Source organism: Topomyia yanbarensis, chromosome 1 (assembly GCF_030247195.1).
Source record: "Topomyia yanbarensis strain Yona2022 chromosome 1, ASM3024719v1, whole genome shotgun sequence".
Taxonomy (NCBI): Eukaryota; Metazoa; Arthropoda; class Insecta; order Diptera; family Culicidae; genus Topomyia; species Topomyia yanbarensis.
In genome coordinates this window covers 193,780,304-193,803,815 of record NC_080670.1, presented here as the reverse complement: position 1 = coordinate 193,803,815, position 23,512 = coordinate 193,780,304, and the positions used below count along the sequence as shown (strand labels likewise).

At 42.5% G+C, this 23,512-nt stretch overlaps 2 protein-coding genes across 5 annotated transcripts in view; both read left to right on the top strand.

Annotated features, from left to right (window-relative positions):
* Positions 1-4,001: 4,001 nt before the first annotated feature.
* Positions 4,002-6,066, top strand: LOC131676462 (lopap). Its single transcript, XM_058955528.1, has 4 exons — positions 4,002-4,123; positions 5,092-5,296; positions 5,417-5,672; positions 5,731-6,066. The coding sequence occupies exons 2-4, from the start codon at positions 5,162-5,164 to the stop codon at positions 6,000-6,002; spliced, it is 663 nt and encodes a 220-aa protein (XP_058811511.1). The 5' UTR covers positions 4,002-4,123; positions 5,092-5,161; the 3' UTR covers positions 6,003-6,066.
* A 4,294-nt stretch (positions 6,067-10,360) lies between these two features.
* The window catches only part of LOC131685830 (protein wings apart-like), a 28,782-nt gene continuing 15,630 nt past the window's right edge, over positions 10,361-23,512 (top strand). Inside the window, exons 1-3 of one of the 4 annotated variants that reach the window (XM_058969835.1) lie at positions 10,361-10,650; positions 11,819-12,042; positions 12,118-13,028. In XM_058969835.1, the coding sequence (XP_058825818.1) occupies positions 11,886-12,042; positions 12,118-13,028 (1,068 nt within the window). In that variant the 5' untranslated portion in view covers positions 10,361-10,650; positions 11,819-11,885. Of the gene's footprint in view, positions 10,997-11,818; positions 12,043-12,117; positions 13,029-23,512 lie in introns of all 4 variants that reach the window. The other 3 variants (XM_058969826.1, XM_058969819.1, XM_058969810.1) reach the window with 3 other exon arrangements.

Below are 23,512 nucleotides of genomic sequence, written 5' to 3'. Positions count from 1 at the left end.
ACCTGTGGAAGGTACAAGTATCGCAAGTGAAAGTTGTTCCGTAGGAACATTGATCTGTTTGCAACGCTGCCGAAGTGTCAACTTACGCATTTACGGATTCTTTTAATCGTATAAATAAACCATGAAATATGGGTAAATATCCTACGTCGGCAACCAACTCCAGAAGCAAGATGATATAAAGATGCGTTCATACAAATCAAATCCCAAAAGAACAGCAACGAGTGGCTCAAAGAAAGTTTGATAAATGAACCGATCGTTGCAATTACACACACTCCCGTGTCCAGTCAGAGTTCCTTGGGAAAGTTGTTTCGAATATCACAGGCTTTCCCTAACAAAACAAATATAAATCACCTCCAGCCGACTAGCTATACTCGATACATACTCACACTCGTTCCCCGTGGGGTTGCTGTAAGCTTTTCCTTTTGTTCGGAATGTGGCCATCTCCGTATCGGTCGGTCCATCATACATTAGCTGTAGGCTGGGAGAACTGCATGCGGCACGAGACACGTCGCGAAGCCAAAAGGAGCAGACAGTTGCTGGTCGGTTTGTGTCGTCTCTATTTACACTTTTCCTCGGCAATTTTCCATAATTCATCTCGCACCTCTTCCGCACGGTTTCAAATCAAGCAAGAGTACAACTAGTAGAGTAGGTACAGATACAAAATCCCATCAGGTAAAAGGTAAATATATTCAAATGTCGCGCACTGGTTGACCGATAAGATATTAAATGACTGGAATAGAACTGTATAGGACGATTCAGACGATACATCAGCTTCCGTCAACGTTAACGGAACGTCACGTGTGAATCGTACTTATTTGGGATGGGGGAAACGGTGTTTGATAGTGTTCGAAATAGAACTACGGCTGAACTTTGCCTTTAGCGGGTTGCTCACTTTCCCAATGCCTTATGAAACCGGTTGTGCCGATTGAGGTGCATGTCTGACAGCCCACTGAGACGTCCAAAAATTGTTTCAACATCGTTAAACACGGATTCAACGATGGACGTTTGTTGAACGGTTATTTATACGTTGTCCAGATTGGTCCAACGAACGTCCTTCATTGGACGATTTTGAAACCAACCGTTCTTAGAGGGAGCCGCGACACATGATATCCCAACTACCTTCGAAACCGTTAGAGAGTTTACACAAGTTGAATGCTGAAGATGGACGTCTGTTCTCTGTGGTTACACTGTCAATTCAGTCGAACTCGCCCACCAAACAAATTGACAGTAGCGCACCTGGTGATGATATCCCAACCACATTCGAAAATGTCTTCGATTTTTGCAACAGCTGGATTGGACGTCTGTTCTCTGTGTCAGCACTGTGAACAGAGTTGCATAGATCGTATCACTTATCAAGGTGAATCCAGATATGTGTAACTTTTTACGTTAGCGGGTGCCACTAAAAAAACTTCTGTAATGACGCGGCTGTGGCAACTCATAGTATCAAACCATCGTAACGTGCGCAATGAGGATGGATACCTACACCAGACGCCATTCGATAATTCTCTGTGCAATTTTGTTGGTTCTGGTTAATCACGGAGTAGCAACTACGAAATGTGCGGTCACCATGCTCATGCTACACTCTTAGAAAAAATAAAAATTACATTTAACGTGAACAACGCAGCGACGTATTTTTCTGTCCGATAATAGGATTTTACATGCTATCACAGAGAACAGACGTCCATCTTCAGCATTCAACTTGTGTAAAATCTCTAACGGTTTCGAAGGTAGTTGGGATATCCAAACCAGGTGCGCTACTGTCATCATGTTTTTTTGTGGCTGAGTTCAATAGGATTGACAGCGGTTATTCCTCTACCCAGTCAAACTAGTCCGGAACAGGTTCGGACCTCCAGCATGAATTCCAGCTCAAATGCATCAACCGATAGAGTCGGAATCGGTTATTTTCTTTGAGCAAGATTTCATACTGAATCCATTCAGGATTTCGAACCGGTTCCGGAATGGATTTGACGCAGAGTTGGGATAGGTTGGTGTGGCGGCGCTAGTGTTTGTCGTATATTAAGTCAAATGTTTACACACGTTTTTTAAATATTTTTGTTCGATCATGGATGTCTGTTCTCTGTGATGCTATGATATGTAAAATTGAATATTGTGACTCTTTTGATGTAAAACTCAGACTGAGTGACCTAGAAAAAACCGAACATCTCACATTTTTACATGCAATAAAATGTAAATTTATGTGAATTGAGACGCTCCTTTTATGTGCATCTGGCAAGACGTAAAGTTACATGATTTTTTTTGCTGTGTACCTAAGTAGAAAAAAAATATTTTTAGTTCCGTCCAAAATATGTAGAGCTTTCCAGCACAAAACACTCAAACCTGTTAGAATTGCTGCATTTCAGGTATTTAACTTTTAATTTGAAAGATTGTCATAAAAATGACGCAGCGGATGTTCAACATTGGATGTAATGTGCATAAGGTAAATGCCGGTTTTAATAAGACATCAAAGGCGAAGGCGACGACAATGTGAACCTCCCATCCAGAGTTCGGCGGATGTACGGTGACGAAATCGTGATGGACGACGAATTCGTGTATTTGGGCTCACTGGTAACCGCCGACAATGATACCAGCAGAGAAATTCAGAGACAGATCTTGGCGGGAAACGTGCCTACTTTGGACTCCGGAAGACGCAAAACTCGCCGCCGCACGAAGTTGCTTATCTACAAGACGCTGATTAGACCGGTGGTCCTCTACGGCCACGAGATCTGGACTATGCTCGTGGAGGACCAACGCGCCCTGGGAGTTTTCTAACGAAAGGTATTGCGTACCATCTATGGTGGCGTGCAGATGGGAGACGGAACGTGACGCAGGCGAATGAACCTGGCCTGGACACGTCGTAAGAATGTCGGACGACGACCCGGTAAAGATGGTTCTTGAGGGCGCCCCTACAGGAACAAGAAGACGGAGCGCATAACGAGCACGATGGATCGACCAGATAGAGGACGAACTGCGGACCCTTCGAAGACTGCGAGACTGGTGACAAGCAGCAATGGACCGAGTAGAGTGGAGACGGCTTCTGCTTACAGCAAGAGACAACAAGGCTCTAGCCTGAACGGTAAGGTAAGTAACAATGGCGAAGACGAACAAAGATCTGGGAAATATATAACATTTCTGTTTTTAATCATCTAGTATCTCTTCTACATCTCTCTGGACTAAAAAAAACTGTCAGAGAAACTTTCCTATTCTCTGTGCCGACAACGAACCTTCTGTGTGTCGAAACAAGCAAAGCAGGTACACAAGAATACTTTGAAACTAGCGAACGGCAAAATGATGAAACAAAATTAAGAAAAATGACTCATGGCCACAATTCATAACTAGCCTAAAACGAATCGTTCCTCACCCTCTAGTCACAGAGAACAGACATCCATGATCGAACAAAAATATTTAAAAAACGTGTGTAAACATTTGAATTAATATACTAAAAACACTAGCGCCGCCACACCAACCTATCCCAACTATCCGTCAAATCGATTCCGGAACCGGTTCGAAATACTGGATGGATTCTGCATGGAATCTAGCTCAAAGAAAACAACCGATTCCGACTCTATCGGTTGACGCATTTGAACTGGAATTCATGCTGGAAGTCCGAATCGGTTCCGGACTAGTCGCACTCAGCCACAAAAAAACATGACGACAGTAGCGCACCTGCTTTAGATATCCAAACTACCTTCGAAACCGTTAGAGATTTTACACAAGGTGAATGCTGAAGATGGACGTCTGTTCTCTGTGCTCTAGTATTCTTTAACGTCATTCATAAATTCATTGTTTTCGGCTTTCCGAAAGATCCAAAACAAAACAAACACTTTGTTATTTTTGTCCTTCTTCAGTTCCATAAAAACGATGCAAAATATGTTTAGCGATTTATTGCCTTGTTTCTTTGTCCATTTTCTTTCGCCTACGCATCGCTTTCTCGAATTACGTTGAGAATGCTATTTTCTTATCGTAAATTTCAATCCCATCTCGTCATACAACAAGTGCTTCGAGCAGCGCAGTTGATGTTTAGTCGGAGTTTGTGTAGCACTTCAGAAGTCGAATAATCATTATCTACCTCAAATAGTGATTTTTTTTTATTGCAGTTGACCTTCATCTACTACCGTTTCCGTTGGTGAGTGTTTGGCTATATAGGACCAAATTAAATGTATTAAACTTTAATTAATAACATAAATTGGTGTAAAATCTTTATATCAAAATATCTATATAAACCAAATCAATTCAATTATAAGAAAAATCTCCCCGAGCTACGCATAACCTAACTACCCGGAAACACCGAAACTCACACCGATTCCAATCTCCTCAAGTGTGGTGCAAATTTGATAACGACTCAAAAGCAAACCAGAATAACTAGCCGTCGAACGCATGGTGCTTGGTAACGAAAGAAAAAAAAATCAAACCAAAGCCCAATGTAACTACGATCTAGCATCCTACTCGTGATCAAGTGGGACCCATGTGGTAAATCATTCGCACCGGCAGCAGGAACAAAGCTATAGAGACCGATAAGCTAGCAACGAAGGTGATTGGTGGAAAAATCTGCACGTTTTAGGAAAATTTTCGGTGGCTGTGAAAGCACTCGAGAAATCCATGCTGGTATGCTGCTGCTGGATGCTGATGCTAATACCACTTTTGCCAACCATAACAATGAAAGCCTCGCGAAACCAGTGCGCGGATCGCCAGGAGGGCCCAACCGAAAAAAGAGAAACCTTACACCCCGACCGTCAAGTGTCCCTGTCCCCACTCCAACGTCACCCTCGGCGTCGCCGGAGAAGAGAGCGATTGGAAGAGAACACCCCGAAAAAGTACAACGACGGCCGGAGATAACGTACATACCTAAAATCGCAGTCATCTCAGACTCCAATGACTTTCGCGTTGCTCCACGGCGGCCGCGCTGCGCAGCTCCACCATGTTTCTCCCTGGCGGTGAAAGTTTTGACACATTATAAATAATTATAACGATCAGCGAGGGGACGCGCTTCTTCTTGTTCCCTCTCCCACCACCGTACCATCTTTGCCCTTCTGAATGAAGTTCTTTGATCATAATTTCTACTCCTGTCTTTTACACTGCTGTCCGGTTAATCAGCGAACCCATCGCAACCAGAGGAACCGATCAGCTTAGTTTGCTATTCTGTGACATCGTCCGAAGTTTAGCGATGATTGGATACCATCGATGCCGCCTGAGGAACGGGTTGAACATGCGCTGTTTGCTGCTGCTAATTTTGATTGCAGGTCACTGTTGCTCCCAGCAGATGAACCGTAGGCGCAACAGGAACGAGAAATGTCCTAGGGTGAGTTATAGCATCGAGTGTGCTTGATTTATCGCGTGCCGTGTCACCACAATTATTAAACATTTTGGGATAGATTTTGGAAGTTTGTTTATTAGTGTTTACACTCACTTCGCAAAACAGGTCCGAGCTATGCGCAATTTCGACCTACCAGCAATGATGGGCTACTGGTACGTGATTCAGTACTTTGCTTCGTCCGAAACTTTACCGGAGTACTCGTGCATGCACAGCTCATTCACGACCTCCGACGGCTTTGTAACCATGAATTTCACCTACTTCTTCTCGGATGATCCGCTAAGAAATTTCCAGCAAGGGAACATTACCTGGGTTATTCCAAATTATGCCGCACCAGCCCACTGGATCCATGCCGAGTGGACCTGTAAGTTCTGTCCTCTTTCAGTTTCACCAATTTCAAAGTGTCAATCTTTTTTTCACAGACGAAGAAGTCTACAACACGTACATTATTGACACCGACTACCGCTCATGGGGACTGATCATGCACTGTGCCGAGAAAACCAAGACCCAGAAGTATCTGTCGGCTTTGATGCTTTCACGGGAGCCGACACTCACACAGAACGTGATTAATTTCTTGCGGGAGAAGTTACCCCGATACGATATCGATTTGAACTATATGTTTGCGATCCCGCAGAACAACTGTACCGAGCGGGAGCAAGATCCAGTGAAGTATTTCAAGTATGAGTCGCTCTAGAATATCTCTATGTGCCAACCTATTGTAATGTAAATATGTATAATCGAAAATAAACAAATAATTACCACGCACCATACTACCTACACAGTTAAATCCACAATATTTGAGGGAATTTTCTAGTTAGGTCGCGATAATGATTATTAATTACTTTTAAATCAGTAGCTTATCAGTGAGTCGAAAATCATATCTATCGTATGTACTCTTATTTCATTTCAGAAACGGTCACTTCAACTTGCTTGTGAGCTTTTGCAGGCGCACATGCTTTGAACGCACTTTTAGAGCTTTCAAAAGAGTGTAGCAGGGGGCTGTTGTTTCTCCCAAAAAGCATACATTTGGCAATATCGTCTAACATCGAAACTTATTGAACTTTTCGCTTCTAAAAGTAGAATACTGTTGGGATTCACTGGTTGAACCACCACTCCTATCCAACTAATTTGATGTCGAAAAAGCGTTTAAGGGAAAATTCGTAGGGGAGACCGAAGCAAGTCAGTACGAATTTCGTCTTTTAGTCTATTGGCGATTCTACATTGAAATTGAAACCGCTCACAGATAGCGCTGGAAGCAAAGTGTTGCTGATTTGATTCTGTTCTGTCATAGTGCATATATTTTCTGTAAACATTGGTAAAAAAATAACTTTTAAACACCAAATCACCGATCAATTTGTCTATAATTGTTTATGAAAATGATGGAAAACCATCATTTTATAAGATGATGAGAAAACATCTTGCGAAAAGCGTGTAAAACATAGTGGTTTCTAATATTATTCGCAGAGCTATATGTGTGCTGTTCCGAAATGCAATTAGTTGAGCACAGTACCTGCCGCACATCATTTACCGTTCCTCCTAAGTTAAGATAAACTTTCATGAGATGGTGTAAATTCATGAAACTCTCCAGATCACGCGAGGAAAGAATATATCCGGCTAATAGGAAAGTGTCAGCTTTGTATCATACACAGCCGATCCTTCTCTCTGATAGTCATCACTGAATCTCCTACGTAGTCCAAAATATGAAGGAGTTTGACATTGGTACTGATTGGGTGTCGGTTTCGAGATGGAACTTCATTTATGGACCGATTTTTTTTAACCACAATAATACCCCGATAACAAATCGAAGACGTGTATGAACCAAATGGTTGCAAATGGCTGTAATTTCAGAATAATCGCAAATAAAACTAAATTTCTTACTCGTTTCATTCATATTTTGGCAGTGGTAAGCTTTTTCCGAGAAGAAAATGAAGTTTTTGTTGTAAGCTACGACTCACTTGCGGGTGAAAAAAAGCAAACTGTATCACTTTGCCAGTTCATGAGCTGAATCATAGGTGTCGCATGACTAATTTTGGTTTTGCCGCAAATCGCCAATAAGTCACATGATGTTGCTTTTTGCTAAAAACTAAATGTACTTAATTACAGCTTACTGTACTTTTTTCAGAAACGACAAGATTATATTGTTTTTCATCAATTTACCCCGGGCCCTCGGTAGATTGATACACCCCCAAAAGGTAAGTTGTGTCAACCACAAACGCTATGATAATTGACAACATTTCGGGTGTCGGAATCGGTTGTTTTCTTCAGAGATGCCAGATTTGCAGACAAGTCTGCAAATTCGCAGACTTTTAATTTAAGCTGCAGATTTTTTCGATGACGCAGATATTTGCAGATTTTCTAGTTTGGTTGCAGATATTAGCAGATTTTTTAGTTTTGTTGCAGACATTTGCAGATTTTTGAATATAAAGGCTTTTGGTTACACTAGCTTTCCTGACATTTTTTGTTCTTTCCAGACTTAAAATTATTATTGCAGACATTTGAAAAAAGTACCTGGCATCTCTGGTTTTCTTTGAGTTGGAATCCATTCAGGATTCCGAATACTGGTTCCATAACAGAGTTCTTGTCGACCGGTCTCACGAACACTAATGCCGTTTCCTGATTGAAAACAATCCCATTTGCTTTAGCCGTCTTTGTTTACCGTTTTCTACCAAGTTTTGATGTAGTGTTTCGTCATGTGACGTGTACGTACATGAGCCGTAGAAAAGTCTATGGTTTAAATTAGTAGTTGGGATAAGCTGGTGTGGCGGCACTAGTGTTTAAGCGGATATTCATTCAAATGTTTACACAATTTTCATTAATATATTTGTAGAATCTTGGATGTCGATTCTCTGTGCGCGAGTTTCTTGAGATTTAGTGAAGCCAATCAAAAGCATATCCAAGGCCTTGTCGCGAAAGTTTATTTTTTGATTTAATATGGATTCGCCAATAGGTAACTCACGATCCCTTGAAATGTCAAAACCAACCAAGATATTTTTTTATATGTCATCACATTTCATAAAAATGTCTTTATTTGTCTTCTTTATTAGAAAAATCTGGCTTCACAACTTTTCGAATGTTTTCAAAATGAAGACATGTCTTCACATCTGGCATCGCTGGAATGAATATACGCTAAAACACTAGCGCCGCCACAACACCCTGTCCCAACTATTCCGTCAAACCCATCCCGGAACCGTTTACGAAATCTAAATGGATTCAGTCCGGATTCCAGCTCAAATGAAACAAAAGGTAGGACAAGTTATGGCGGGTAGCCTAGCTAGAACAAAGTTTAATCACAGAGAGCAGACGTCCATCTTCAGCATTCAACTTGTGTAAAATCTCTAACGGTTTGGAAGGTAGTTGGGATATCCAAACCAGGAGCGCTACTGTCGTCATGTTTTTTTGTGGCTGAGTTCGACTGAAGTGACAGCGGTTATTCCTCTACCCAGTCAAACTAGTCCGGAACCAGTTCGGACTTCCAGCATGAATTCCAGCTCAAATGCATCAACAGATAGAGTCGGAATCGGTTGTTTTCTTTGAACAAGATTTCATACTGAATCCATTCAGGATTTCGAACCGGTTCCGGAATGGATTTGACGGATATTTGGGATAGGTTGGTGTGGCGGCGCTAGTGTTCATCGTACATTAATTCAAATGTTTACACACGTTTTTTAAATATTTTTGTTCGATCATGGATGTCTGTTCTCTGTGGTTTAATTAAATTACCGATCGCCAGCATCTGGTTTAACCCGCCTAGCCGCCGCTTTGGTCACTGGAAAATGTCCAAGCTCTGACGTGCCTGCCCTCTAAGAACGGTTGGTTTCAAAATCGTCCAATGAAGGGCGTTCGTTGGACCAACGTTGGACGACGTCCAAATAATCGTTCAACAGAGGTCCATCGTTAGACCCGTTTCGAACGTTTTTGAAACAATTTTTGGACTTCTCAGTGGGTGGCAGAATTCTCCCGGTATAGCAGGCAGTGAAATCAAAAGTCTGGCAAAATTTTTGGCGGTCTGGCTGGCATAAAGGCTAGTTTACAGTTCGGAAAACGTGTCACGGGATTTGGGTCCCTGTGTATTTTAAATGGAGCTCGAGATTTCAAATCCTGTGACGCGAAATTAGTCTACACAAAAATGACAGTTTTCATAAAATGTAAACCCAACCGCGGGAAACATCACGGGATTTTAAAACTCTCCGCACACAAATCCGGCCGGGAACAATTCAACACAAATTGTTTCCGACAGGAAAAATAGTATTTTTATAAGGTTTGCAATTCGCTGCAAGTTTGATACTGTTTGTATTTTTAAGAAGTAGCAAGTTCTTGGTTTGACAGTTTGGAGAGATCTCGGCGGGAAATTTTCCCCAATCAAATCCCGACGCAAATCCTGTGATCCATTTCCCAAACTGTAAACTAGCCTTAACTCTGTCTGGCTGCCGGCTCCAATACCCATATAGCAATGTACAGTATTAAAACCATAATTTTCACTGTGACAGTACAGTAATTTTGCAATAATTTACAGTAAAGTCTTATTTACAAATACAACAACAATGAACTTCACTGTTTCTACAGTAAATTTCAATGTAAAATCGACTTTTACAGTAAAAAAGGGGGGTGGTTATGTATCTTAACATTAACAAAACCGATTTTTTCCATGCGTTTTTTTTCTCGGAAACAGCCCAACTATAGTCATATTTAATGTGAATTTACTGTATCATTTCTTTGCTGGACAGTGAATTTAATTGTTACATGAAGTTTTCTTGTAAATCTACTGCGAGAACGCTGCATGAAACAACGATAAAACAGTAATAACCACAATATCTATTATTTGATGTTGTTTGTAGGATAAATGCTATTGTAAATTTCTATCCGGGTAGCAACAATCGTTTCTCCCCACGCTTCTCAATATTACAATCATCTCTGGCACTTTCAATACAAATTAAACCCACTCAAATCTGGCAGATGTTAGCCCCTCGCTATTCACATCAGCACCCTGTGTCGATAAAGAAGCTCACAAAATGTCTCCGCGCCGCGACTGCAAATGAAAAGAAACCCACTGATGCGCTCCATCGTTCGGGTTTGTGTGCGTGCGCTTTCAGGCTGGTCGCCTACTTCGTTTTCGTTTCGTTCGTCGTGTGTAAAGTGAAAAACTTTCCCGTAAATAGCTGCCATTTCGGAAGGTATTTTGCGTGCTTCTTCGCCGGAAAAGTGTATCAAAGCATCCCCGGACGGTCGAACATTATGGAATACGCCGGAGGAAGTGGATTCCTGCAGTGGAACGACACGAAAAAGCGTTTCTCGGACGATTTTTCTTCCCCGCAGAAGCATCGTCAGTAGAGAAGACAAACGGGGTGAGAGAATACACCTCCGCGTCTGCCACCCCGCACTTCTGTTCGAACGCTGTGTTGCAGCGGGTGTGAGAAGAATCAAGCTATTGCGAAAGCGAGACGGAAGCACCTACTGAAAAGTGCGTATGCACACTGTTGGTAAATTGCATTGTCAGTGCAAAGGTGGGAAAGAGAAGGGTTGGCTCTGGTTGCTCGCTGTGTGAAAAAGAAGCTGGATATTTTGTGGATATAATTTATATGAACCGCGCGCGCGGAGAGCTCCGCGACATTAATTTCTGCCCGACCGATTAGAAGGTGGTATTTTGGGCCGGGCTGGAGGTACAGTGTGTCAGCGGTCGCCATGAAAAAGGCGAGTTTTTGCTTTCGTTACCATTAAGAAAAGAGTCTTGCTAACGTGCAAATTTGGGTGTCAGTGTAGATTGTTTACAAACAATCACAGAAAAGTTTTTGTTTGCATGTGGCCTTCGTGAGTTCTTTCAATTCAAGCGAGGACAACAGTTAAAGGTCCAGAACAAGAAGAAGCATCGTGTAAAGAAGATGGAGACAGTATTTGACGAAAAGATGGTATTTTTGTCCGTCCCCCGACCTGTCGGTGTGTTTGCTAGTGTTAGTAGAGGATTTGTGTAGTAAACACGACCGAAGGTGCACCATTTTCCAGTTTGTAAACCAGTTTTGGATTAGAATGAGATAAACCTTTTTTTGCTGCTAAGTTGTGCCCCTTTTTAAAGGAAACCCGTCTTAGGTTTTGGATTTTTCAAAACCGGCTGCGTTGATTTGTTGGATATATTGATGAGTGCTGCGAAGGGTGTACTTTCTGTTGAAATATGATTGAATCCAGGCATAAACAAAGGATTCTTACAACTTATTTGATTTGTTTTTTAGCAAATTATTGGCGCAGTATATAATAATTGCATATTGACTTTTGAAAAGGATTATTTTGGTTAAATAGCTCCATTCATTGCATTTTGGCAAGACAAAGTTAAAATATTACTGCGCAATCAATAAAAACTGCTTAAGAAACTAAAAAACGGAGATGAGAACAAAATTTGTGATACTAAGCTACAATAATTGCGGGTCATGGGTTGAAGTATAAATTACGATATAGAGCTTGCGACCTTAAAACTTGTTTGATCGAATTGTATTTTACAATGAGCATTTCTTTTCGTTACAGATAAACTTTAAAGTATACTGATGTGATTTTTTCAAATCCAGTCAGAAACAAGATAACTCAATCTAAAATGTCCAAATGGAACAAAGCCCACGGGCTGATCGTCCCAATCGATTCCCTGCTGAAGGAGAAGGAAAATACCAACAGGCCGGCCCCTTTGCGTTCGGCTGGTCTGGTTGGGCGTTGGGGTATCACCAGCTTTACCTCGATCAGAAATACGACTTACGGTAAGTGCGGGGGGAGGCCCGTGAAAAGCCCAATGACAACCGTTCGGATCTAAAACTTTTGTTGTTTCATTGCAGAGTTCGAAAGTACCAGCCCAAAAGAATCGGACGACCTCAACTGCTCGTCGAATTTGGCGAGCCTGTCCACGCAGGTCCCCAACGCGGCCAAGCCGAAAAAGTTCTTCAAGAGCCGGAATACCTTACCGCCGGTACCGTCTGCGGTTACACCTGATCCGCACCGGCAGCAAGATTTGCTGTACCATCATACCTCGCAGCTGCAGGCACGAATCAATCAAAATGCCGGTGGAAGTCCGCCTTATGGGGCCGCGCCCGCGGGTTTTTATCAGCAACAATCAACGGGTGGTGGAACATCAAAGCCCTCCTCGCGGGCTGGCGCTGAAAAGGCTACAATGAAGAAAGAAAAGAGTAAAAAGAAGAAACAAAAACAGGCAGCAATTGCAGTCGAGGTTACGGAAGCTGTAACCCAAAAAGAAGCTGACGTTGAGGATGGTGGCACTGTTAAAAAAGAGAAAAAGGAAAAGAAACCGAAGAAAACTAAGAAAGAGGTTCAACTTCCACCGGAACAACCGAAACGAAACTCGTCCCGCATTCGGAACAAAGTGGTTAACTACAATGAGGACGACGATAGCTTCGATAGTGCTATTCCTTTCCGACAGACAGTACAGCCCACACCGCCCCTTAACACGCCGGACGAGCAGGAACCATCGACGCTTGAGACAGTTTGCGCCGAACAGCAAGCCGTCGAAAATGAGTTGGAAGAACCCATTCCGGAACCGGAAGACGAGCTGACTGAGTTGGAGCAGGAACCACCGGAAGTGTTACCGATGCCGGTGATACAGCCGGCCAGTGAAGGTTTAGCAGAGCTTCGGGCTAAAACAAAGGAGCACAAGGCTTCGTTGATGGTTCCTGTGCCACTTTCGTCGCCACCCGTTGCGGAACATCCACCCATCGTGCTGCGGATATCGAAGGTGAGTGCATTTTTTGAATCAAAATTGGGCTGGGGCTTATAGAAGCAGCAATGGTTTCATGGTATTTGTATTGAAAGAAAATAGCGTACATGGATGACTTGTCGCGTTCTATTAAAAATGGTTTCTAAGTTATTGATTTTATTATATTATCTTGAGGTTTTGAGTGTTTCGCTACGAATGACGTATACTTGTTGGCTCGCTTAAAAATGTCCAAGATTCAAGCTATTCTGTGACGAAACTAATTTAATAGCTGTTCCTTATGGAAGTGCCGGAAATATTTTAGAGAATACTTAGACATAACAAATGCAATTCCCGATTGTATTTTAGTTCTACAATAAACTTCTCAAAAGTTCGCTTGTGGTCATAAGGATCTCTTCTAGAAGATGCTACACATACCCAAGGATAGATAAGGTTACAGTGTTTTTTTCTATTGAGTTTCTTACATCCAGAGGTCGATAGGTTCTATCATATAGAGGACGAAATCAGACACAGGTTCAGTGCTAGGTTGGAAGTATCCTACAACTGTGAACCCGTCGGAAATTTGGTTTCTCTTACAGTTGTACAGTCAAGAATAATCCAGTAGACTTGTTCTTCAATCCTTTTTTTCTATTCTTTCATCTGGATAATGAAAGACCATCAAGTGTTTTAAGCGAATTGACATTGTTGATAGCCATTTGCCCTTTCGCATACGAGTGCTTATTGGGATTTTTTTTATAGTAACGTTTAAAAAGCTCAGGTACTTCCCGGAGCTGAGTTTTCTGGCAGCGGAATTTCTCTCGGTACCGATGTGCCAATTAACTCCCATTTTTGTCACGATGTAGTCGGATAGCCCACGGTGGTGAATCTACCCTACTGTGAATTGCCTGGCGGTAGATTTCTCCCAATACCGATGTTCGTTTCCTCGAGCCTTTAGCTCCCCGCTTCGTCCCGATCTAGTCGCCGGTGGTTGACCTAGGCTACTGAACGAGCTAGTCAGTAGGCGCTGAGGTCTGTCCAGCGATTCCAGGTGGAGCGTAGCTTCCGGTTCATGGTAGCATCGCTAGCTATTCGACGCGATCTAGTCGCTCTAATCCCTGGCGGTGGATCTAGTCTGTTAATGAGCCACTCAGCAGAATCTCGAGGTCGGTCCGGAGATTTCGGTGAAGTCTGAAGTCCGGTTTACTGGAGCCTCGACTACCCGAACTCTGTGTTACGTCGCGTACTACCCAATTGGTCCTCGGCAGTGGACCTAGTCTACACCGGTGGAAAGTTCCCCGGCGACGGAATTCCTCCCGAAATCCGATTTGTAGCTTCACGGCGGCTTTCTTGCCGACAACGCTACTTTGTTGGCTCCTTCTGTTATTTCTCTGCAGCCCGGAGGGTATACTCGTAGCCACTTTGTTGACAGCATCCCAGATATGTTCGCCGTGGCACATTTTTCGACGATTTTGTAAACCGCCACCCCAAGCGTATCGTTACGAACTTCAAACCTATGGCATTCGAAAACCACGTCCAAACCGAAGCAGGTACTTCCGGAAGCACCCGTGTCCGGACAAAAACGGCGACAAATGAAAGTTCACTTTTCCATGCTTCCTATGCATCCACCCCGACATATTAGGGATGAGTCGGTGGGCCCTCGTTCCTTTCTCCGCGTTGTCCCAATGTTGCTACCACTTAGCGAACGAGTCCGCTTTGGTCAGTCTCCTTGCTTTTCGTGTATTCCTCCGCTGGTAGCATCCCACTTCCTAAGCCATAGTGATGTAGACGGGCATCATCCCAGCAATGACGCATACCGCATCTGACGATATCGCTCTGCACACGCTCGCAACACGAGCAGGCGAACCGTGCCTGTCAACTTCTTCCGGTTCCACTTTGAGTTCAGCGCAGCAGTCCAAATCGGTATGCCATACCTCAGTATTGAGGATGAGAACTCGCCACGAGACGTCTCTTGTTGCATCGTGCTCCTCCGATGTTCGGCATAATCCTTGCCATTACGTTAACCTTCTCGCATACATAGTCGACATGGCTGTTATAATTTAACCGATCGTTGATTATCACACCAAGGTGCCTTAGCGCACGCATCGATGGAATTGAGCCGACGCTGATCGTGACACACTGGATTTTTTCGGTTGCTGCACTACCTCCGTCTATTGGTGAGCAAGCTGTAGCTTGACGTCAGCCATCCAGGTTTCCACGATGCCTATTGTCTCTGCCGTCAACGTCTCCACTTCCTCTCGACGGTCTCGCCGCTGACCGTCAGAAAAATGTCACCTACAAAGCCGAGATCTCGATTCTCCTGGGCAGTTTCAGTGTTAACACTCTGTTGTACATTATGTTCCGAAGCGTTGGGTCGACTGTTGAGCCCTGAGGTACTCCCGCCGTAACCCTAATCGAACTCTGCCTCATGTTCGTGTCGTAGACCAGTACTCGGTTCTGAAGGTAACTTTTCAGAACCTTGCATAACTTGCGATAATCACCCAGCTGGTGCTGTTGATTGCGTTCTTCGCGTCGATCGTAACCACGGCACAGTTGCGGTTATCCTTACTCTTGATTAAATGCTTTCTCCGCGCTTGCGATGACTGTGGATGGCGTACACCATCGAGATCCCTTTGCCGAGCCCGAACTGCCTCAGCGATAGTCCGTTCTCACTTTCAGTGTAATTCGTCAGCCTGTTGAAGATGACCCTTTCCAGAAGTTTACCAAGAGTATTCAGCAGGCATATAGGCCGTTACAATGCTGGATCTCCGTCCAGTGGCTTTCCTGATTTTGGCAGCACCAACTTATGGTTTTTTCATCTATCCGGGAAGTAGCCTTCGTCCATGCAAATCTGTAGAACTATCCTGAACATGTCCAGAAATGCCAGGATCGCGGTCTTCAGTTGCACCTTGAGAATATTGTCCGGACCGGGAACTTGTTCGCTTTCAGCCCTTTCGCCATTAAAAGCTCGCCAGTCCTCACTCTCCGCATTAAAATGCAATTCTGCCGACCAATTGTGTAGTAAATCGCGTGGAAGTCGCTATGTGTGTACTGCTCGCTAACTCGCCAATTCATATTATCCACCAGCGAAGGACCGCAGAATGTTCCGTCGATGAGGGATTCCCGGCCGTCTCTCCGGAATGTGGTAGCGAAACTTTCGTTGCACAGCTTTACATCCAGCATCGCCACGGCTTCCAACAGGCTGTAACCTCTTGCGTTAGTTAACTTACTACCCCTTCTACGGCCCAATCGTTAAAATCTCCGGCGTTCGTCAGTATCTAGCAATGTGTCCCTTTTCCTTCAGATCAGTTTCTTGTCTGATGGCCAAAACTCATGAACCTGAAACACCTCTCCGTATGTTTAGAGGGATCTAGGGATCAATCGTAACGAGCCCAACGACCATCCGACTGTGATCTTACCGGTCGACATAAGCTGGTTGGCTGCAGCTGGCTATAAACGTATCGCTGCTGTCTGTGCCACTATACGCCTTCCTCAAACTGACTGACATTTGCTCTTTCTCCAGGTTACATCGCGCTATTTATGCGTTCCTCACTTCGTCTTCCGTTGTGATATCGTCCAGATTCTTGGATTCGACCACCGCTTCTTGAACTAAAGCTCTCACATTCGCTTCTTCTTTCACCGCTACTGCCACGAGCTCCCGATAGGTCGAGCTCTTGATCAATGAATCCTTTTGAAGCTCGAACAGCATCACGCCTCTGTGAGTGTGCCTGGTTCTTACTACGTTCACCCCCAGCATAGTTAGAGATGTGAAGAGATGCATTTACACTACTAACGTCGCCTTTGGAGAGTTTTTGACATGTGTTAGTCGCTTCACCTAACGAATCTAAGAAGGTGGTCCAATCAGCCAATCACGACTGTGTTTGAGTTTATTGGGGTAAATTAAGAGAATGGTGAGGATGATTCGGTAGACATTTTTTCAAATCTTTGTAGTGGCGATACAGAGAGTGTTAGTATATGCTTTTGTTAGTCTTGTCGAACGCCTTTGAGTATAGACGTGTTTTTGCAGTTTGCAATTTTTATTTATCTTTCTACCTTCGCACGTGTGTTCAATCCGACCAAATAACGGTTATCATAACGAGCTGCAGTGTGAAATCATGTAATGTTGGCAATGATCGCTTCTTGGGGCAGTGTGAATTCTGTAGGCAATGTTGTCACGCGGTTTGTGTAGGAGTCCAGCGAAATCTGGAACAATTTATCTCACATTTCATGATTCTTTTGTATGCAGACTGCCAGCATAATCAACAGCAAAAACTTTTTGAATCTGTAACTGCACAAACATTACACAAACGGACTGTAACTTACAAATAGCAGGAGACATAAAAAAGTTCATTGCATTTGCTGTTTATTATTATTGTTTATTGACAATGCAATGTTGACTTATTCGAAAATGTTGAGCTTAAAGAATCAGTGACGAATGCAAACATAAATATATCGTAGCAAGTGCCAAACACTGTATCGGCACAATCGCACGCCATTAACAGTAATTCTTTTAATAAGACTGGTAGTTGGTAAATCGATTGCCTTGTATGCAGCTCACCTGGGTTCGATTCCCAACCCCGCACATAGGGTTAGAGATTTTTCCAAAGCGATTTCTCTAACCCGAAAAAAGACGAATGACACTAAGGTTAAAACCTCTATAATCAAAATTTAAAAAAAAATATGAGCTGATCACATTGAAAAACCACTTAGCATAAATTTTCAGCATTTCTATGGAGTTCGCGAAAAACATGTTGAGTAGTATGTATGATCTCATTTCCGATTTGACCAGAAAATTGAACAAAAAACTGCAGCGAAGTTCAGAAGTTGAGCAACCTTATTATAAATATCACTCAGGTCACCGTGCCACTGCCGATGTCACTGAAGGGTGGCGCTTTTGGGGTTTGAAGAAAGTGTGGCACACGTAATCAGTGTAGAATTCAACAGCAAAAGGTGAGAGATAAGGCGAAGACGCTAAGAAAAGCTAACAAAAAAGATGGGTAGGTAATGTCAGAGACATAACCGAAGTGAAGTAGAATACACTTAGACTGGTAATTCGATTGCTGTAATTTTTACTATCTTTTGCCTGGTTGCATTAAATTCAGCTATCAAGTATTTCGGTTATTTGTATATATGCATTACCTACACGTACATCACTTGCGATGCGTTTATGCAAATGAAATTTCGGTCCTACCTCGAAACTTGCAAACGTCCGGCCGAGACGCATGTGTGGCAAAATTCAACTGCTAGGTTTGCTCTCAAGCTTCCAGTGGGTTATTATTTTTCAAGTGGATAGTATTACCACAGACTAACAGACATAACACTCGAAAACAATGCTTCGCCCGCTTTAACGGTCATATATTTTGTAGTTAGGACTGTGGCCATATTTTCAATTATGGCGCCACTGACATATGAACAAGCTTATGGGGGATAGACCACTAGTGATTTTTTTTCCAAAATTTGAGGGGTAGCCCAGCAGCAAATGAGTGATTGGGACTGTGAATAAAAGGTGGAGCTAGTGTTCTGGGAAAATTGCCGGATCGATATTTTTTGAGGGAATTCCCTCATAGTGTTATGTCTGTTAGTCTGTGGTATTACCTTTACTACTCACATTATTGAATATTTCATTACACATATGTATAATGGGATCAAAAGGCATTCGTCTAGCTGCTTTATTTTAGAAATAGGCCACTTTGAAGCATGGCATGCACAAATGAAATCAATTAACGGCCAAATCGGATAGCAAATACTATTTGGACTCACTGGAAGTTAAACCACAGACTAACAGACATAACACTCAAAAACAAAGCTTCGCCCGCTTTAACGGTCATTTTAAATATATTTAGTTGGGACTGTGGCCACATTTGAAATTATGGCGCCACTGACATATGAACAAGCATATGGGGATAGACCACTAGTGAAAAATTGTTCCCAAACCTGAAGGGTAATCCACCAGTAAATGAGTGTTTGGGACTGTGAATAAAAGGTGGAGCTAGTGTTCTGGGAAAATTGTCGGATCGATGTTTTTTGAGGGATTTTCCCTCATAGTGTTATGTCTGTTAGTCTGTGGTTAAACTCAATCCACAGTTAAAAGCCAGTAGAAGGGCATTTTCGCGTAGAATGTCAACATTAGAGAGTTCAGACGAATGTCCTATAAAAATAATGTATTCAAACCTTAACCAACTAGGTTTCTTCGCAATAACCCTACAATTGTCACGTATCATAATAATCGACAACAAATGTAGTACCAGGACATTACTTTGAACGGTCAGTCCGGTTTCTCCTCTTGCTCAGATCAGAAGCTAGAAAACGCTCCGCTGCTACAGCAGGGCAAGTAATCAAATTTACCCGCGCGCCGTTTGGTCTATTTGGTAAAGCAAAAATTGGTACCTACCTAATGTGTGAAACGTGAACAAACAATGAGTGACAATGCAAAGAAGAGTATGTCCCTTTGCGGGCAAACTGTGTTGCTGTTGACTACTCGAAATGTCCGGTAAGACCATCAATTCGTGAAGTGGAGCAAATGTTGAAAGTGAACATGAAACTCAACGTAGCAGAAGTTAATGCGGTGCAATTCCACCATTTACATCATGTGGTACTGATTTTGTCCAAAAACATTAGTCAAGCAGAATCACTCGCTTCCCAGAACAAAACGAAACACGTCGTCGAATGTAATGACATTTTATACAGTATCCCAACGTATATAAATGTGGACGGTATTGAAATAAAGATACATGACCTGGAACCACGTACTAGTTCCGCCGTTATAAAAAAATCATGTCAAAATACGGAGAGGTGAATAGTGTTACGGAAGATACTTGGAGGAACTTCTTCCCAGGACTCCGCAATGGCGTTCGTGTGGTGAGCATGCGTCCGACAAAACCTATTTCCTCTTACTTGACTTTCACATGCACATCACCTCGAGGTGTTGAATATACTCAACGAACACTAATACGTACATGTACGTTAAATCAACGACCAAGGAGCTTTTATTCTCAGGTGATATGCTGATCCTCGAAATCGCCGATCAGCCATGTTGGTTCTAAAAACGTCAGCTAACAACATTGTTTACTACATCCCCATACATGTTTGCTTGGATTTCAGTATGTCAACAAAGTTGTTCGCTGTCATTTTTCCCCCGCAGCTTGCTGCACGCTTACCTCACTCCTCACCTAGTTACTGCCAAAGATGAATCACCTTAGAACTCTAAGCACCTTGTCAACGACTGCGGATCAGGCAGTAACAAACACCAGCTCAACAACGATCCGGCCCAGTACCACCAAACCAATGGCCATTTCAAACAGCGAAGTAACAACGATTACACAAAATACCTCTAAACCAACACCAGCAATAAAGAATCAAATACCGATGACGAAGGATTTACAACAGCGTAAGTACAAGAAACAAACAAGAACATCCGACCGTGAGCATCATGAATACAGTACCGATGACGACATGGACGTGAACGAAAATGCGAGAGAAGACGGACCAAATGACCCCCAAGGTGGGCAGACGGCGCACCCTATGTTTCACCACCAAGGAAGGGGATCTCAACACGCAGCAGCAAGCTGCGTCAACACGACCCGATGGACGCATGAAAGTTAATTGTCATTTTTACATGTTGTAAAAATCATAAAAGATCCACGGCTCAGTTATGCTAACGCATGGAGCCGTGTCAAATAAACAGGAAAAAAATTACTTTTAACAGAGCATTTCACTTCTAGAGCAGTGAAATTCGCATATGAAATAAGTATAATGAAAATCCCGTTTCACGTTTCCCAGTTTGCCCACAGCATAAAACCATCAACAGAAACTTATATCAGTATTCAACAAACAAACATAATCTCCTTCAAATCGTCAATCGCAGGTACACTACCGTTTGCTTGAAGGAAACAAATAAACGAGCACACTCCGCAGTGCACTCTGGCGCGCGTGAAATTCGTTTATTTAGCTCCGAAAGAAAGAGCGTTTTTTTCTGGGGTCTGTGATCATTGTATGCATACAACTGGCGCGCCTGTAGATCACTGAAATGATTCCTGGCGGTAGTCATCGAATATATTGCTTCGAGTTGACGGAACGTAGCAACTACTACGAGGTCAGAAAGCAAACTGATGATTTTTATTGTGTGCTGCTTTTAGATGTGTGTCGCGGTTCTTTGGATGGCAAAGGAGAGGTCATAGCAACTTTCACAAAAAACGTTATTTTTGTTATTTATAGCAATAGTACATTTTACGAAATCAAATGCAATATACATGCACATATTTCCTATCAGATAGTGCAAAGATATAGCGATTTCGTTCAGTACAAAAGAAGTTGTTCGCATTTGAAAACTGGGAAAATATCTCAGCAGAAACTTTGAAACGGGACCGCTATATTGAAACGTTAGAAGTATTCTACCTTAAAAAAATTGTGTTGATTTTTTTTCACAACAGTACGCGGTTAAGAGTTAATTTTTATGATAACATGAAATAGATGAACTAGTTAACCTAATTAATCTCATAGTGAATTAATTTCTCAACCCACAATAAACACTCCTACTTCAGATTTCGGTCTAATCATGGCATGACCACGAAATATTGTGTCCAGCAAGGAGTAGAATTCTTGAGCGTTTTTTCAAAACGTCATATCTGCAATGAGTTACTCTTTTTGTTTACTTTCTCTTTCGATTTTTACGGCGTCACTATAACACTTTTCACTTATTTTACAGTAAAGATCGAAAGACGTTGGTTTTAACTAGCATATTATGCAAAGAGTTGAGGGATAAATGTTAAAATGACCGAATTATTAACAGAAGAGAAAGTAAACAAAAAGAGTAACTCATTGCAGATATGACGTTTTGAAAAAACGCTCAAGAATTGTTGATTGAGAATATTCACCCGATCAGCAGCTTTCATATAATCATTTACATTAAAATTGTCATTGTTCAAATTGAATCCATTTAATTACCCATGATGCCATGAATAATATTGCATGAATAGTACAGCTACTTCCCTTATCAAAAATCGACACCATACATCTAGTCGCACCACCCCAAATACAACCGAGAGTGCCGCCAGCACTCACGGCTCACTGCAACATGCTGATGGTTGGTGTGGTCACTCACTTCACTTCATCCTTCTTTTGGGTATAGTTCGGAGCAGATGATGCGCACCATTCAATAGGTGTGTTAGTAAAATCGTCTCGACGACAAACCCCAAACGTACGGGCTATAAAACACACTCTGTTTGTGATTGTGGTAGTAATTTCGGTTAGACACCACTGTACTAGTATTGGTTACCTCCGACCACAAATCGAGGCCGTGGTGTGTAGCATATTGGATCGAAACGAAAGCAACAAACTACCAACGGACAATCAGTCTCGTGTTGAGCTTCGCTTCGCGTACGCTAATTTTGCTTTGGCCTGGCAAACTCGTGTCTCGTGATTAGCGACGTTTGTGCATAATCTACTGATAACCCTTTATGATTGTGAATTGATTGCATTGTGATATGTGTGTTAATAAGATCATCGAGAACGACGGATAGTTTCACCCGCTACCAAAGAATACCCCCCGCGTCAGGTGAAAGTGATTGTAAACGGTTTGCTGCGGACCTCTTCGAGTACAGTATTTTGATTAGATCCCCAGCCTGTTTTCCACATCGACGGTGGAGTGGAGTGGAAATTCACTTGACTGCAATTGCTCGGAAAGAGCTTAATCAGCATATCTCTCAGGTGCTTCTATGGCGTTTGCGTTTATGGCAGACTCGTTTCGTGTGTGATATTGAATGAAGCATCTGTTGGCAGGCAGGCAGGCAAACAGCGCCTGTAAATAGAGTAAATACAGTTACACACTAACACTATCGCAGGGAAAGGCCAATAGCCAATAGGTTACCAAGTGTCGGTCGAATAGTGAAGCAACACGATCGAAGTGGTGCGTACGATTTGGAAGTGCGAAGATTTACAAGTGGTTATCTCTGGTTCTGAGCAACTGTGAACACGCGGAGGAAGACCATTTTTAACCAGTGGATCGAAGGCAGAAACTGTATTGCCGGTGAGTTACTCACGTAGGATTTACTGAATGGCATCGGAGACATCATTTTAGGAATTTAATGCTAAATTTATGAATTAAATGAAAGTGTGTAGGTTTTAAGAGGGAAGATTGTTTGCGAAGCATAGTTGTACAAATTTGCCGCTAACACGATTGGTTGTCTTCGTTTAAGAGATGGCAGACCCGAGTCAGGCTGGTTAGAGCGGGGAAATTAATTTTACATTAGTCATTCTAGTTTCAACTAGTGTCATTAACACAATTTAATGAGTGACGATGTAATCATGGTGTAAGCCGATGTCACGATGTTATCTACATACACATACACGAGCTTCTGAAGACAGTTAATAGTATTATGATCGGCTAGCTAATTGAATTCGAAGTATGAGACTCGATGCTTGTACATACGATATGTGTGGAAATGTTGTTTTGTTCGGATTAATTATGCTTACTTTGCTTCTGATATGCTAATAATAGAAGCTTGAACATGAAAAAATGATTTCATTAGCAT

Bases quoted from the DNA above. Each gene is read 5' to 3' on its own strand.
- LOC131676462 (XM_058955528.1), top strand. From the start codon at position 5,162: ATGATTGGATACCATCGATGCCGCCTGAGGAACGGGTTGAACATGCGC. The intron at 5,297-5,416 runs GTGAGTTATAGC...TTCGCAAAACAG, and splicing joins GGAACGAGAAATGTCCTAGG to GTCCGAGCTATGCGCAATTT. The intron at 5,673-5,730 runs GTAAGTTCTGTC...TTTTTTTCACAG, and splicing joins GATCCATGCCGAGTGGACCT to ACGAAGAAGTCTACAACACG.